Source organism: Drosophila mojavensis, unplaced genomic scaffold (genome assembly GCF_018153725.1).
Source record: "Drosophila mojavensis isolate 15081-1352.22 unplaced genomic scaffold, ASM1815372v1 contig_74, whole genome shotgun sequence".
NCBI classification, from domain to species: domain Eukaryota; kingdom Metazoa; phylum Arthropoda; class Insecta; order Diptera; family Drosophilidae; genus Drosophila; species Drosophila mojavensis.
This window is the reverse complement of record NW_025318899.1, coordinates 25,553,840-25,570,925: the sequence shown is the minus strand read 5'-3', so window position 1 is coordinate 25,570,925 and position 17,086 is coordinate 25,553,840. Positions and strand designations below refer to the sequence as shown.

General features: G+C 38.7%; 2 protein-coding genes across 7 annotated transcripts; one reads left to right on the top strand and one right to left on the bottom strand.

Annotated features, from left to right (window-relative positions):
• Positions 1-5,988: 5,988 nt before the first annotated feature.
• LOC6583604 (1-acylglycerol-3-phosphate O-acyltransferase Pnpla3) lies at positions 5,989-13,117 on the bottom strand. Of its 6 annotated transcripts, none has more exons than XM_032730961.2 (8): positions 12,687-13,117; positions 7,597-8,279; positions 7,375-7,541; positions 7,198-7,306; positions 7,034-7,122; positions 6,730-6,974; positions 6,571-6,679; positions 5,989-6,492 (listed from the first exon to the last, which is right to left on the bottom strand). In XM_032730961.2, exons 1-6 carry the CDS (start codon positions 12,844-12,846, stop codon positions 6,734-6,736), a joined length of 1,449 nt encoding a protein of 482 aa, XP_032586852.1. In that variant the 5' UTR covers positions 12,847-13,117; the 3' UTR covers positions 5,989-6,492; positions 6,571-6,679; positions 6,730-6,733. The 6 variants fall into 6 exon arrangements, with proteins under 6 accessions (XP_032586852.1, XP_032586851.1, XP_043866165.1 ...); XM_032730960.2 differs by having other exon boundaries at positions 6,571-6,662; XM_044010230.1 differs by lacking the exon at positions 12,687-13,117 and adding an exon at positions 12,411-12,551 and having other exon boundaries at positions 6,571-6,662.
• A 329-nt stretch (positions 13,118-13,446) lies between these two features.
• Positions 13,447-16,489, top strand: LOC6583603 (tudor domain-containing protein 3). The gene is made up of 4 exons (XM_002009233.4): positions 13,447-13,599; positions 13,656-13,743; positions 13,819-15,966; positions 16,036-16,489. The coding sequence occupies exons 1-4, from the start codon at positions 13,565-13,567 to the stop codon at positions 16,264-16,266; spliced, it is 2,502 nt and encodes an 833-aa protein (XP_002009269.1). The 5' UTR covers positions 13,447-13,564; the 3' UTR covers positions 16,267-16,489.
• Positions 16,490-17,086: the final 597 nt, after the last annotated feature.

The following is a 17,086-nucleotide window of genomic DNA, read 5'->3' as shown; positions in this document are numbered from 1 at the left end:
GTGATATACACGGACCTAGGAAAAATAATTTCAAGTCTCTAGCTCTTATATCTTCTGAGATCGACGCGTTCATACATACGGACGGACGGACGGACAGACAGACGGACAGGGCCAAATCGACTTAGCTCGTCGCCCTGATCAAGAATATATGTATATACTTTGTGAGGTCTGCCACGCCGCCTTCTGCCTGTTACATACTTTTAAGAAAACCATTATACCATGATTTCCCATTTTCAATGGGTTCAGGGTATAACAAGTAAGAAAGCTCTAGTCGAGACTACTCGACTACGAGATCCCCTGAACCCTTGGAGTAATAGTTATTTCAATAATTTTTCGCGTCTTTCAGCTTACACAAGAAACACGCACACACACACACACACACGCACGCACGCACGCACACACAGGCATACATACACATACACACACATACATACACACATACACACACACACATACACAAACAATTACATACATATACACACACAAGCATAAACACGCATGGCCGGCAGTGAGCGCTTACTATGAGAACTTAATTGCTTAATAACTTTTTTGTGGACGTACGATCTTCATGAAACTTTCAGATTATGATTATGACATGGATATGCATGTAATTGCCAAAGCACAAGTCTCTAGTATTTGAAATACGCTTTTTACAAAAGTGAGGGTGAGGGGGTGAATTTAAGGGTGGGGGGTAAATTTTAACAAAAACCGAAATTGTATAAATTGCATATAGGCATACATTAAAAATTTGGAGACTCTAGCAATAAAGGTGTAGAAGATATAATTTTATAACTGGTTTTCGATAAGGTTTTTTATCGATAAAAAAGATCGGGATGAGTTATCGATTTTTAATGATAAACTTGATATGCGCGCTGTAATTACGAACATTTAAAAAAAAATTTGAAGTCTCTAGCTCTTATATCTTCTGAAATCGACGCGTTCATACATACGGACAGACGGACAGACGGACAGACGGACGGACGGACGGACAGACGGACAGACAGACGGACAGGGCCAAATCAACTCAGCTCGTCGCCCTGATCAAGAATATATATACTTTGTGGGGTCTGCCACGCCTCCTTCTGCCTGTTACATACATTTCAACAAAACCATTATACCCTGATTTCCCATTGAAAATGGGTTCAGGGTATAAAAACGGCATTATTGACCTCTGCCTGTTCGTAGTAGTCTTCCTGATTTTGATCATACTGGTCGTTTGAATTGCCGTCATAAGTTTTATATCGGTCTCGGTTATTATTCCTATTTTGTTCTGTTTCTAAGTTATCTATTTATATGGGCTCTGCATTTTTGCACTATAACGCTTAGTCTGTTGCGAGCCCGTTTGCTGATAATTCTGGTTTTGTCGGCTTTGCCCCGAATTATTGCCTCTCATATTCTGCTGAGTGCTATTTTGTCTGTATTGCCCTGAGTTATTATTTCTGTTATTTTGCTGTTGGCTCTTATTATTAGGGTTAAAACTCTGAGCTGTGCTAAACTGTTGATTGTGCTGTTGGTCATATTGTTATACCCTGAACCCATTTTCAATGGGAAATCAGGGTATAATGGTTTTGTTGAAATGTATGTAACAGGGAGAAGGAGGCGTGGCAGACCCCACAAAGTATATATATTCTTGATCAGGGTGACGAGCTGAGTTGATTTGGCCCTGTCCATCTGTCTGTCCGTCTGTCCGTCTGTCCGTCTGTCCGTATGTATGAACGCGTCGATTTCAGAAGATATAAGAGCTAGAGACTTCAAATTTTTTTTAAAATGTCCGTAATTACAGCGCGCATATCAAGTTTATCATTAAAAATCGATAACTCATCTCGATATTTTTTTATCGATAAAAACCCTTATCGAAACCCAGTTATAAAATTATATCTTCTACACCTTTATTGCTAGAGTCTCCAAATTTTTAATGTATGCTTATATGCAATTTATACAATTTCGGTTTTTGTTAAAATTTACCCCCCACCTCTAAATTCACCCCCTCACCCTCACTTTTGTAAAAAGCGTATTTCAAATACTAGAGACTTGTGCTTTGGCAAGTACATGCATATTCATGTTATAATCATAATCTAAAAGTTTCATGAAGATCGTACGTCCATAAAAAAGTTATTAAACAATTAAGTTCTCATAGTAAGCGCACACTGCAGCCCATGCGTGTTTATGCATGGTTGCTTGTGTGTGTATGTGTTTGTGTATGTGTGTGTGTATGTGTGTATGGGTTTGTGTATGTATGAGTGTGTGTGTGTATGTGTGTCTGTATGCGTGTGTGTGTATGTATGCCTGTGTTTGCGTACGTGCGTGTGTGTGTGTGTGCGTGTTTCTTGTGTAAGCTGAAAGTCGCGAAAAAGTATTGAAATATCTATTGCTCCAAGGGTTCAGGGGATCTCGTAGTCGAGCAGTCTCGACTAGAGCTTTCTTACTTGTTGATATATTGGTTTTGTGCAATGTCCGTCTTGCTGTCCGTCCGTCTGTCCGTATGAACGCAATCTACTTCGACGCTATTGAAGCTAGAGACTTGAAATTTGGAACACATACTTGTTTATATCTCCGATCTATAAAGTATTTTCCCGATCCGCCCACTAGGGGCGTGGCAAATCGGAAAATGCATTTTCCGATATGCCAGATATCATATTACTTGAAGAGCTAGAAAGCTGAAATTTGGTATGTAGATCTGCGTCGACAATTAAAAGGCGTGGCAAATCGGACCTGAAGATATAGTGATTTTTTAAATTCTGATATATTTGGACACTATTGATGACAGAGACCTCAAATTCGAAAAAAACTGTATTTTCTACAGTACTAGGGCGAAACTTAACTACTAAATTGTTGATGTGAATGAGTATTCCGCAGTCGGTAACGCCCGACTGCAACGTTCTGTCTTGTTTCTTTAATTTTTGCTATGAATGGCTTCTTGTTGAAAATTTTCTTAAATATTTCAAAATGAAGTTTTATTATTATGTACTATAATAGTTTTTATCAATACACGCATTTATAAACATGATTAGATATAATAGTATATAAATGTACGTAAATATGTACATATATATCTGCGTGGAGTGGATATGGCAGTCCGTAAGACGAATCAACCAGCGGAAAATGATCTTTATTGCCAAAATTACTGAATTAAGCCATAAAGGCTCATTTGACAGTCACTATACAATTCAAACCATACAAAATTGACAAACTACTGGATCGCCAGACAATTATCATCCCATCTCATACATACATACACAATTTGCTCAGGCAGCAAATGTTACGCACACAGGCCACAAATGCTCACACATGTTTCCAGAGACTGCAAGTGTGTGTGTGCTTGCCCGTCGCGAAATCATATTCTTTATGCGCATCAACGCTTTCATACCCTTCCCACGAATAACCATCGAAACGCTTACATTTTGTTTGCATGAGCGTGACAAACGCTTTTATGATTTCGGTATACCCTTCACTCAAAAGGAAAGAGCGGGGTCGTTGCGAACAATTTTCAATTTCCGTGCGCTGCTGCTATTTGAGAGACCATAAGGAGAGGGAGAGAGTGAGTAAGGGAAAAAGAGCGCATAACCGTGCTTCATTTGATAATGTGTGCATTTCGTGGCAGCAGTCGCAGTCTGGTTAGTGGCATTATTAATATTCGTTGCTAACGTTTCCGTTAGTTGCTATTAGGCACTAACCATTTCGTCGCGTTCACTAGCAGCTATATTCTTTTATAAGCAGAGCTTGCAAATGAGAGTTGATCGTTTTTTCGTTTATTCTCTTCCTCGCATCATAACCAAACAAGTAAGAAAGCTCTAGTCGAGACTACTCGACTACGAGATCCCCTGAACCCTTGGAGTAATAGCTATTTCAATAATTTTTCGCGTCTTTCAGCTTACACAAGAAACACGCACACACAGGCATACATACACACATACATACACACATACACACACACATACACACACACACACACATACACAAACAATTACATACATATACACACACAAGCATAAACACGCATGGGCGGCAGTGAGCGCTTACTATGAGAACTTAATTGCTTAATAACTTTTTTGTGGACGTACGATCTTCATGAAACTTTCAGATTATGATTATGACATGGATATGCATGTAATTGTCAAAGCACAAGTCTCTTGTATTTGAAATACGCTTTTTACAAAAGTGAGGGTGAGGGGGTGAATTTAAGGGCGGGGGGTAAATTTTAACAAAAACCGAAATTGTATAAATTGCATATAGGCATACATTAAAAATTTGGAGACTCTAGCAATAAAGGTGTAGAAGATATAATTTTATAACTGGTTTTCGATAAGGTTTTTATCGATAAAAAAGATCGGGATGAGTTATCGATTTTTAATGATAAACTTGATATGCGCGCTGTAATTACGAACATTTTTAAAAAAATTTGAAGTCTCTAGCTCTTATATCTTCTGAAATCGACGCGTTCATACATACGGACAGACGGACAGACGGACGGACGGACAGACGGACAGACGGACGGACGGACAGACGGACAGACAGACGGACAGGGCCAAATCAACTCAGCTCGTCGCCCTGATCAAGAATATATATACTTTGTGGGGTCTGCCACGCCTCCTTCTGCCTGTTACATACATTTCAACAAAACCATTATACCCTGATTTCCCATTGAAAATGGGTTCAGGGTATAAAAAATTGTGCAGACACGTCTCGCTCTGAGCGTCACTCTCTGTTTTCTTTAGCATCTGTTTCGCTCAGACGCAATGCAATGACTCATTCGTGTGACGCTCTCACATGAGTGTCGCGTAAAACTAACACGATTTTCCCTCACACAAAGACTGTCAGCATAAAACACTTTGACTAAAAAACTCAGCAGAAATTGTCTTTGCCTTCGTGTGCATGTAAATACACGCATACATACATATAAAAAACCATTATACCCTGATTTCCCATTTTCAATGGGTTCAGGATATAACAAGTAAGAAGGCTCTAGTCGAGACTGCTCGACTAGGAGATACCCTGAACCCTCTAAGCTGATATTCTAATCATTCTGCATTTTTATGCACACATACATACACATGCATCCACACGCACGCATAAGCCTGCGCTCTGCTAACTGCGCAGTAAGCAGCGACTGCGCTTGGGCTGCGCTGCAGTGTGGGCAATATTATGAGAATTCATTTGTTGAATAATTTCTTTTATAGACATACGATCTTAATGAAACTGTCAGAGCGTAATCATATGGTGAATATATGTGTACATTCCAAAGCACAAGTCTCTAGTACTTGAAATGCGTTTTTTACAAATTGGGGGAGAAGGGGGCGTGGTATCCAAAATCTGTAAATTACAAAATCTTTGTATCCATTAACTTTATATACAACGCAAGTTTGAAGACTCCAGGTCTAAAAGTGTTCAAATTAGGCTAAAAAAACAAAATCATTTTTTCGATTATTCTCGATAAAAAAGTTATCGGATGAATTATCGAAAAAATAAAGCAAACTCGTACTGCGTATGGTACACACGAGTATGCATGCCAAATTTCAGCTCTCTAGCTCTTATAACTTCTGAGATCGACGCACTCATACGGACGGACAGACGGACAGGGCTATATCAACTCAGCTCGTCGCGCTGATCAAGAATATATATACTTTATGGGGTCTGCCACGCCTCCTTCTGCCCGTTACATACTTTTTCACAAAACCATTATACCCTGATTTCCCATTTTCAATGGGTTCAGGGTATAAAAAGAACGCAGCAATCGCGCGTGATTACCCATACAAACGCAACTTACCGTTTGCTTCATTTAACTCAAGCAAACGATCAGTGTTTGACTTGAGGAAACGAAAACAGAAATAACTGTCCCCCTCAGAGCGCGAGCGAGCTAAGCCAGACGCGACAAAAACAGTTTCTGTCTGAGTTTTTTTGACTGTGTCAGTGAAAGACACTTTTTTGCAGACAACGAAAAAGTGTTAACAGTTATTTGCGAGCTATGATTATAAGTGCTCTGGCGAACAGTATGTTTTCCGTAAACTTACAGTGATCGCGGGTCCCTGCAAAGGTTTTTTATTTAAAAAAATTGTAATTCTTTCCGAGCTGGATTAGAACGAACTTAAGAATAATTACACAAGTATTATATATGAATTCCACATATATATATTTATATGAATGCTTTTTTATTACACATAAGCCTAGTGTCAATTTTAATAATTTAAATTAATTTTACATTTAAATTTTAATTAATTTATTTACTTATTACAATATGATACTTTGTACTCATAACTTAGAGAATAAATCATACTGAAATTTTTTTTATGTTTTCAAAACTTAATTTAGGTGCAACTACGAAATGTTTGGCTACAGGCAACTTTGGGATTCGTATTACTAATTATAGAGACTAATTTTAATTTGTGTATGAAATTGTACATTTAATTCATATATACTAAATAGTTACACTTTTTTCAGCCTCAGGATATTTGAATATGGTTGCGTGACACTTGTCTTCAATGGATGATTGTTTAACTATATCAAGGAAATATGTGGAATTCAATTATAAATCAAATATTCTTAAATTATATTTAACGAAAATGTAGAATTTACCTTTACAACAGAAATTTGATTTTTAATAAGATTTCGCGGAAGTTTTTAAAAGGCAACGTCGTGTAGTTCAGATGTCGTTGGCATAATTTAAACTGTAATACAATCAGAACTTTTGATATAAAATGATTTTTTTTACTATGCAAATATTTTGTCATTTACCAGCTTATATGCCATCCCATTCAGTGTTATATGTCCGATGTGCTACAGACAGATGTTCCGCTGTCCTATCATATGCTTGCAAATTGGTGCATAGTTCCTGGTTCGTCATGTCTTCAATATCGAATATTTCGGTAACTTGCAGTTTGTTGGTATTGACATCTGTATAATAATACGAATATAGCGAGTCGCAGTGCGTAGACATCTCAAGAACATGCCCAGCTTCTCTGCCTAATGGGGTTGTGACACTATGAAAGAGTGACGTTGAGTACAATAGCTTAATTTAAAGAGTTCCATATTTAATTACCCTTCATCTACCAGAATTGAAACCCGTGGCCCACAAATATGGTTGGAATGCAATAGGCCAGTCGCATCGAAATGAGGCTGATCGTAAAGCTGTGTGGCAATTTAAGTACATTAATACATATTTGTATTTTAAAAACCATAGGTGGTTAATAATTAATTACTTACCGTAAATTTGTTAAGAAAACGAACTGTCATAGTATTGTTCAGCTGATCAATAAACTCTTCTACTATGTGACACATTCGTTTAGTCAATTTTGGCGTGAGAGTGGTGAGTCTGAAAAAAATGAGTCGTTCATTCAAAATTAGTAAGTGTCAATCACATAGAAACACGATCTAACGCACTTTGAAATTGTAGCCAGAAAAAAGTCCATCGGTACGGTAGCTGGCAGTGAAAGCAATTTCATGCTCCGATGCTTGAAAATCCAATTGGCCAAGCCTTTGTTCGCCTGCTCTATATAGTCTTGTATAACCACCATTACTGTTTCTGGCAAGTTGGAACTCAATGCATCCTGCAAAATATGATTGAAAACAGTGACATTCCTAACAAGTATATTAAATGCATACCGTTCTATGTTTTTTGCATTCACGACACTCTGACTCAGTCTCTAGGGATGATGCAACAGTCTCAGATACTACATATGTGGACTGAACGGCTACACAACGTCTGCAGTTAATTAAGTTGTTACGATGCAGAAATTGCAGTGCATCATCAAAGCCCTGCTGACAAAATTTTGACAGGAATTCGGCTCTCGGTGGAAACAAAATACGTACAAAGCGGTTGATGTTTTGTCGTGATATTTCGATACTTGTATTGGCCCAGTTTAGATGGAATAATTGGGAGCTCTGGTCCCGTGGACAAATATCGCTCTCGCCGCAAAAAGGGCTTACAGTGATTGTGTTTTCATCCAGTATTGGCAAATTATCTGAAAATGCACCATCCATATAGCGCACGCCACGAAATCGCGGCGGCAAAATTCCGGAAAAGCCAGGAATAAAGCAGGCACAAAGTAGGGCGTCCAACACTTCTTTGCGTGAATGGAAATCAGAAATTATCACATTCTTTCCATCGTAAACGCGCGTTAAAGAGATGTGCAGGCGCCCGCTGACGCGCTTGTGTGCGTCATCGGGGAGATGTTTCTGGAGTCCTTCTAGCAAACAAGTTTGTATGTTAAATGACGGACTAAATGGTCCAAGGGAATGACGACGAGCCTCGTTTACCACACGAAAAAAGTCTGATGTCATGCTGCCTTTAAAGAGACGTAAAAACAATCAAATTATTAAAATATTGTTAAATTTATAACAATCATATTCTGTAAGTTATACACTGCGCGTCATTAGGTTAGCGCCCCCCTTTACATCTCAAAGCTGAATAAAAGCTAAACCATCAGAGCTTCATCTTTAAATTTTTTGTATTATACTACATCTATTTCTCTTCAAAATAAAACAAGTAAGAAAGCTCTAGTTGAGATTACTCGACTACGAGATCCCCTGAACCCTTGGAGTAATAGCTATTTAAATAATTGTTCGCGTCTTTCAGCTTACACAAGAAACACGCACACACACACAAACACACACACGCACGCACACACAGGCATACATACACACATACATACACACACATACACACACACACACACACACACACACACACACACACTACACAAACAATTACATACATATACACACACTGAGCGCTTACTATGAGAACTTAATTGCTTAATAACTTTTTTGTGGACGTACGATCTTCATGAAACTTCCAGATTATGATTATAACATGGATATGCATGTAATTGCCAAAGCACAAGTCTCTAGTATTTGAAATACACTTTTTACAAAAGTGATGGTGAGGGGGTGAATTTAAGGGTGGGGGGTAAATTTTAACAAAAACCGAAATTGCATAAATTGCATATAAGCATACATAAACAATTTGAAGACTCTAGCGATAAAGGTGTAGAAGATATAATTTTATAACTGGTTTTCGATAAGGTTTTTATCGATAAAAAATATCGGGATGAGTTATCGATTTTTAATGATAAACTTGATATGCGCGCTGTAATTACGGACATTTTAAAAAAAAATTGAAGTCTCTAGCTCTTATATCTTCTGAAATCGACGCGTTCATACATACGGACAGACGGACGGACGGACAGACAGACGGACAGGGCCAAATCAACTCAGCTCGTCGTCCTGATCAAGAATATATATACTTTGTGGGGTCTGCCACGCCTCCTTCTGCCTGTTACATACATTTCAACAAAACCATTATACCCTGATTTCCCATTGAAAATGGGTTCAGGGTATAAAAAGAAACTGGCGCCTAGATTTACTTTTAATTTGAATTAATCGGAGCTAAATCAGCCGTTTTGCCCACTGTGCACTGCTGCCAATGGGTGTTTATGCTTGCATCCCTATATTTTTATGTGTGTGAGCGTGTGTGTTTCTTGTGTAAGAAATAAGACTCGAAGAATTATTGTGAAATATCAATTGCTCGAAGGGTTCAGGGGATTTCGTAGTCTCGACTAGAGCTTTCTTACTAGTTGTTCTAGATTTTAAGACAGCTGATAAGGGGCTCCTCTTAGTGCTTGTATAAATCTATGTTTTGAGATTTTGGTGGTATGATGTACCGTCCCCACACGTAAGGGCTTAACAATTTTCGCACACAAATAACAAACAAACGTTAGATGGTAATTTAATGCAGAAAGAAGTAATGTCTATTAAATATTTTCTTTAATTAAAATAAGGCAAAGGTATACGGAAAGATAAATATACCTAGCGCCATTGTTGCTGTTGCTAGCAGTGTTGCCAGGTTTTGAGACATAAAAATAGCAAAATCGTCTCTAAAAAATAGCTGAAAATAGCTAAACAAATTTTAAAATAGCTTACAAAATAGCTGAAACCTTTATGCATTATGCATTTACTTTAAATTTTATTTTTAAATGTCATTTAATAATGTTACAATTTGGTCCACATCCAAATCATCATCAGAATTATATTTTTGATTAACTGGAATCATTTTTAAATATTTGGAAGGCACGGTATAATCATGGCAGCATTTGCCATTGCTGCGCAAGAAGAATTAGCGATGGTATAAATTCACAACTAGTGATGGTATAAGTACGACAAAGTCGTGGTGGTAGTATCGCGCAGATCATTACGTACAATTTGGGACTTAATCGAAAAATGTTTTTTTTTTTTTGCTTTAAATACTAAAATCAAATTCAAAATATTCGTTTGTAAAATAGCTAAATTTATAGCTAATAGCATTTTCAAAATTTTCATAGCATTTAGGGTTCAAAAATAGCTAAAAATGCTATTAAATAGCTAATCTGGCAACACTGGTTGCTAGGCTATCCGTCATGCATGCATCACATATTTTGATCGCATCTAAATTATATTAGAAACAAGAAAGCTCTAGTCGAGACTCCTCGACTACGAGATCCCCTGAACCCATCGAGCAATAGCTATTTTAATCATTTTTCGCGTCTTTCTGCTTTCACAAGACACACGCACACACACAAGCAGCCACGCATAAACACACATGGCTGCAGTGTGCGCTTACAAGAGAACTTAATTGTTTAATAACTTTTCTTGTGGACATACGATCTTCATGAAACTTTTAAATTATAATTATAACATGAATATGCATGCATTTGCCAAAGCACAGGTCTCTAGTATTTGAAATACGCCTTTCTAAAGGTGAGGGTGAGGGGGTGAATATAAGGGTGGGGGGTAAAATTTACCAAAAATCGAAATTGTATAAAATACATATAAGTTTGCATTTAAAATTTGCAAACTCTAGCTCTAAAGGTGTAGGAGATATAATTAAATAACTAGCTTTCGATAATAAAATACCGGGAGTAGTTATCGATATTTAGAGAAAAACTCGATATGCGCGTGATATACACGGACCTAGGAAACAAATTTCAACTTTCTAGCTCTTATACCATCTGAGATCGACGCGTTCATTTTTACGGGCGGACGGACAGACAGGCGAACAGGGCCAAATCTACTCAGCTCGTCGCCCTGACCAATAATATAGATGTATACTTTGTGGGGCCTGCCACGCCTCCTTCTGCCTGTTAGATACTTTTAACAAAACCATTATACCCTGATTTTCCATTTTCAATGGGTTTAATGGTGACTCTAGCTTTTAAGATATAGGAGATATAAAATTGTGAAACTCATTATTTAGGGGTGGTTTTACAATAATAAAGAAAAAGAATGGTAAGTGCTTTATTTAAGGCTCCTACTGTACTGTGAAACACTTCCCATAGCTATAGTAGGCCCAAGAACAGCTATATGTATATACATATATTTTCTATTTGTATATATATCTAATTATTAGGAATACAATTTTAATTGTATAGTCGTATGTGTAGTCAAGAGTCGAAATGAAACGAGCTGATAAGCTGCTTCACACTTTGCAAAAGACAGCTGCTAATATACATACATATGTATTTACTGTAAATAAAAACACATTTAACGTGTATGTGCTAGAGACCCATACGAATGTATATGTATATTTAGTTTTAATCTAATAGGAAACTCATTCACTTTGTTTTGCTGAATTGTTAAACTCGAACCAAACAGAATTGACGTCAATTGGGAACCATCGTAAGACACACACTGACTAACATATACATGTATGTATGAACGTATATTCGAATATATGTATATATTCATATATAAAATTGAACATCGGAAGATCCTATAAACAGTCTAGTACGTATGTTTGATATATACATATATGTACATATGTACATACATATATCCAATGGCTGATATCAACTTAACTTTAAATTTCGATGGTTTATTACTCGTTTCAAAGGTCGAAAATCATTAACCAAAGAGAACAAAGCAAATTACTCACTAGTAACTGTCATACATATATATATACATATATGCGAACACAGGCACACACCAGAAACCAATCTTTTCTAACAAGAGAGACGAACTTCTGCAATTTATCCGGTAAAGGTGCATTAATGTATTCTACCTGGCTGCCCACCGAACTTTCTACAAGTATGTAGCAAAAACATTCAGCAACAGGTAAAGGAATATATGTACGTTTAAGTAAGAGTGTAAATATAATATACATATGAATGTAAGCCACAGCACACCTTAAGGGCTTTGATTAATGCTATATATATATATATATATATATCGTTATACACCACTTTCAATTTAAGAGTATAATATATAACGTGCCTACACGGATAAGGAAAATCGACATTCGCCAAATCAAATATATTGGTTGATATAAAATATACATATGTATACGTATATGAACATATGAATGAACGCAACAAAAGAATTTATTTTTAGGGCTCCTAACAGTTTACAAACATGTTTACATGTTAAAACACACGCATACATACATACATGCTTACGCAGCTGGTCCGTTTGGTTTGTTGTTATGCTTATGTTTCCGCAGCGACGAGCCCCCAAATGGGAGTGTTCACAGCTGGTACTGAATCGTTTCTGTATGTGCGCATCTTTTATTTCATGATATATTATATACTAACTACAGATCGAAATACGCGCTGATCTGCACAATGCGACATCTGAGCCAGCCAATTTAGCGCTTAGTTTTATTATATATACATAGAGTGGTATTTATTTATATTTTAATATACAAGTGTAAAAAGAAATACCTAGTGGCAAATCGCATAGCAGGCAGCATGCTGCAAGGGAGCCCGCCGAGGCTCCACCAATTTTTTCTAGAAGTAGATGCGGAGCGTATTTTTTGAAGGAGACAGCAACACCGACATGGTATATTCCCAGGAAACCGCATCCAGCAAAGGATAAATTCATATTGTGCCTCCTTTTATCACTAGTTAATAAATTTATTATTTCGTGTGCTTGATAAGACCGTTTCAAGTTTCGCGCTTTCCAACTTGACTATTGGCACCAAAAATACACGTATTTATATATATCGTAAATGATTGGTAAACAAAAATACTTGATTTTGTACACTTAGTATTTATTAAACTTTTTATTTTCACGTTCCTTTTTATTTTACTTCCGATCACAATTTTCACGAACCGTTACTCACAGCTGCTTTAATAACAATGAACAGCAAAATTGTTTGTTGCTATATAAGACTTTGTCTACTCATATATAAGAAGATATTTCAGCATTATTTAGCTCAAATCTGCAACTTAATATCGATAGTCATCGATAGTTTTCTGAGTTTCGGCGCCGAAGACCTTAAAATAGAATATTATCACTAACCACTAAACAAACAGTTAGTGATATTATATACTTTCTCAAAGGAAGTGATGAATTATTATTATCGAATTTTCTTTGTAATTTAATATTTTAATTAAATATACATGCCTAGTCTTACCATTCTACATTAATTATTTCTGCGGAGCCATACCCACATCATCGATAACTTTAGGTCTAACGATTAGCACAGCGAATTTTCGGGTGCGGCGAATTTAGGCTTCGGTGCGACGAAACTAGGTAGTTTTGTGCTGCACTTGCTAAAATATATGTACACATATATGTATTGTATATTTAAGAAAAAATGGAATTGTCAATCAAATTACAAGCTAGCGGATGGTAAGTAATTCGAGCAGTATAACTGTGAACATTTGATGACATCAACATCTCCTCAGGCATTTCACCGAGAATGGAATAAAGTCATTGCAAAGCGTCGTCAGCGACGCCTACGACCCAAGCAAAATAATTGAAGTTGCACTAAATGTGAGTAAAACCGAACGAAAGCCGGCAACGGTAATTGCATACAGCGTACTAATCGCAACTATTATTTTATTATAGCGTGACATGCGTGACTTTGGTGGCGGCGCATTACCTATCAAAAAGGACGAAAGTACTGGCGTGATTCCAGGACGCATTGTCCTGCAGGTGCAAAAAGTTCGCAACATAGCGGCTCCGAAAAGCAATGAAGAGTCGAAGGCTGCGCCCCGGCTTTTGCAAGTGGAACTTAGCGATGGGCAAACCGTATTGCATGCCCTAGAATTGGAACCCGTGCCAGCGCTCAACCTAAACGTGGCGCCTGGCACAAAGATTTACTTTCACGCCGAGAAGCTTCAACTGCTGCAAGGCTTTCTGTTATTGCGAAGCAACGAGCTTAAAATTTTGGGTGGACGGGTGGATGCACTATACGAGAAATGGGATTTTGCCCGCACTATGCTGAAATATGCTCGAAGCGGACGTCCACTTACCGGGTCGTCTGCTCCACCGCCGTGGGTGACTTTTGGTAAGAGCATCGATGCGGATGCTGATCGCAATTTCAAAAGCCTTGCATCGGCTGCAGACAAGGACAAAGATAAGCCTAGCAAGGAAAACGACGACTTCAACAATATGCGAAGCGAAGCAATCGCAGTGGCAAGCAAAGCGGCTGTGAAGAAGGTCTTTGGAGGCGGGGGTCAAAATATTGTGGACCACAACATCAAGAAAATTCTGGAGAAAGGATACAGTAAGGAAGAGGCCAAGGCTGCTTTGCAAGCGACGCGCAACAATTTGGAGAGAGCTCTCTTCAATTTGAAGAGGCGCAAGGATGCGGCTGACAGTTCAAACGAAACGCAATTTCGTGGCGGACGCAATGGCAGGGAGAGTAGGCGTGGCGCCAGCCTCAAAGATGAAGCCGAAGCGGCAAAACCTGCAGCAAATGCCACACTTTTCGATTTTCTCACCACCAAGCTACGCACGGACCAGGCAACCGTCGATATAAACAGGGAAAACGTGAAATCTAGATCCAATGCCGACAAGGTGTTGGACATGCAATACGAAAGTGATTATAAAGCAGCAGTAGCTGTGTCTTTGGCTGAGAGCAAATCTCAGAGTGTGGCCGAGCGCACGCGCTTCGAAAACAATGTTTCGAGCAGTTTTGCTGCCAATCGTGGCGGCCATTCTGACCGGCTTCAAAGGGGCGGCACACGCAGTCGGGCTGGCCGCGAAGAGCGTTCGTCTCGTGGCATTGGTAGTGGCAGCAGCTTCTACGATCGAGGCGGAGCTGCGGGTGTTAGCAGCGCGCGCAAGCCGGATGCCAGTGCACGTGCAACTGAGCAGCCGCATGCTAAAAGCTCCAACCGTAATGGCCATGACTCAAATCCCGCGCCCAGCAAAGGCAACATTGAAACAAATAAGTCAGAGAGCTCTGCAAAGGAGCCAGGGATTAATCGTCGGGCCCTCGAGCGCCAAAACAATCGCAATGGCAGCCTTCGCACTGAGAATGGAACTGCCGGCAGCAGCAGCAACAGCAACAACAGTCACAACAGGCGTCGTCCGCAAGGCAATAGTACATGTGCTGGAGCCGCAGGCGTTGCTCCTCCGCCTACCAAGACCAGCAATCCTTTTACCAGTCATACCGATGAATATAATAATCGTGTGAATAAGGTCGTTACAGAGACAGCCAACATGAAGATAAGCAGCTCGAAGCGAGAACATAGACGCGGCGGCAGACAAAGTGCAGGTCAATCCACCCGACAGCCATCTGAGCCCCAAAGTAGTTTACCTCAGGCCCGAAAATCAGTTGAGAAGAGTAATCCAACTCCGCGGCAGCAGAAACTTCTGCAGGAGAATACACGACAGCCATCGAATGCGAATTGCACTCAATTGCCAAATGGTTACACTTATGACCCCAGCAAGATAATGGGCTTCCAAACCAAGGAGGCGAATGAGTTTGCCATGAGCCTTTTGAAGAGTCAAGGATTGAGTATTGCTTCTCCCCCAAATGCGCATACCCCGGCCCAGGGTCAGTCGGCAAGCCAGCAACCAAATAACATCTCTTCAGCTCAAGTAGAGCCACCTGCTTGTCTTGCGCCGTCCAAACCACAGCCAACAGCAGCTGTTGCCCTAGCAATGCCATCGCCGTCTAAAAGCTTTGATCTGGCTGCACCATTAGATCCCTGGCAGTGGAAGAGTGGCGATTTATGCATGGCCAAGTATTGGGACGATGGGCGTGTAAGTACATAGCAGCACCTACAATGCTCAACATGAAAAACTCATAAATAAATTATCTTCTGTTTTCAGTACTATGAAGCTGAAATCACAGCTGTCTCTGAAAATACCTGCGTGGTGTTCTTCATCGGCTATGGCAACTATGAAGAAGTATTGAAATCTGATATTCTGCCCATCTCGGACGCTCAGAACAGACCCTTAACGAGCCTGTCCCAGGCGCAGCAGCTCCAATCGCGCCATCGGGCCGATCGTCAGACTGTCCAACAACAGGTGTATGTCCCACCTCACAAAAGGGAATATTAAGGAAATCGCAGAGACCACCGCCTGTCTAAACATATTCATTCACAACTAAATTAAATGTATCGAAAGAAAATTTATGAACGTTTTCTACATTTGTATTCATGTGAAACATATACATACGTATAGTATGAGTTCATTATATACCTTGGAACATTTTCCGTGTAAAGCGAGCTCAATTACATATTCAAAGTTGAATTGCCTCATTAAAAATTTACAGTCAAATATAGATATGCGTAGAATAATATTGAAAGTCGAAGGTCGTTTAACGAATCAAAAAACTTAAATTTATTTAGAGAGATCTGTTTATTATTTCTCTATTTTTTATATGCTTGCAACTAGGACTACATTATCTCATCAATCGTACCGTAGTTTTCCGTTCCGAGGCCCATTTAGAAGAGCAAATATCGCAAGGATAAGGACAAGGCCTGAGCAAAAACTTCTCATTCAGCCAAACTTTACAAGAAATGTTAAAATTTGTAGGTGGAGGCTTCCATTGGGTTGATCGAGCTTCGACCTAAGTCCGAATCGAGAGATTACCAAATCAGCTGTAATAAATGAACAGGAAATTTAAATAACACAACTTGTTTACATGAATGTTGTTGTTTTTTTTTTTAAATAATATGTTTAGAAATAAATTGGCTTTTCAAATTTTGCGGGTGACGAATAATTAATATGGAATTGATTTATATTAGATTTTTCTAGCTAGAGTGGTATGTATTATTTATATTAGACATTATTTTCACTATCACAGTTGATCTCATTTGCAGCAGACTCTTATATATAAGTATATATGATTATTTTAAATGTACTTATAGTTCTTTTT

Bases quoted from the DNA above. Each gene is read 5' to 3' on its own strand.
- LOC6583603 (XM_002009233.4), top strand. From the start codon at position 13,565: ATGGAATTGTCAATCAAATTACAAGCTAGCGGATG. The intron at 13,600-13,655 runs GTAAGTAATTCG...ACATCTCCTCAG, and splicing joins AAATTACAAGCTAGCGGATG to GCATTTCACCGAGAATGGAA. The intron at 13,744-13,818 runs GTGAGTAAAACC...ATTTTATTATAG, and splicing joins TAATTGAAGTTGCACTAAAT to CGTGACATGCGTGACTTTGG.
- LOC6583604 (XM_032730961.2), bottom strand. From the start codon at position 12,846: ATGAATTTATCCTTTGCTGGATGCGGTTTCCTGGGAATATACCATGTC. The intron at 8,280-12,686 runs GTATTTCTTTTT...GTCTCTTTAAAG, and splicing joins GCTATGCGATTTGCCACTAG to GCAGCATGACATCAGACTTT. The intron at 7,123-7,197 runs GTAAGTAATTAA...ATTGCCACACAG, and splicing joins GTTTTCTTAACAAATTTACG to CTTTACGATCAGCCTCATTT.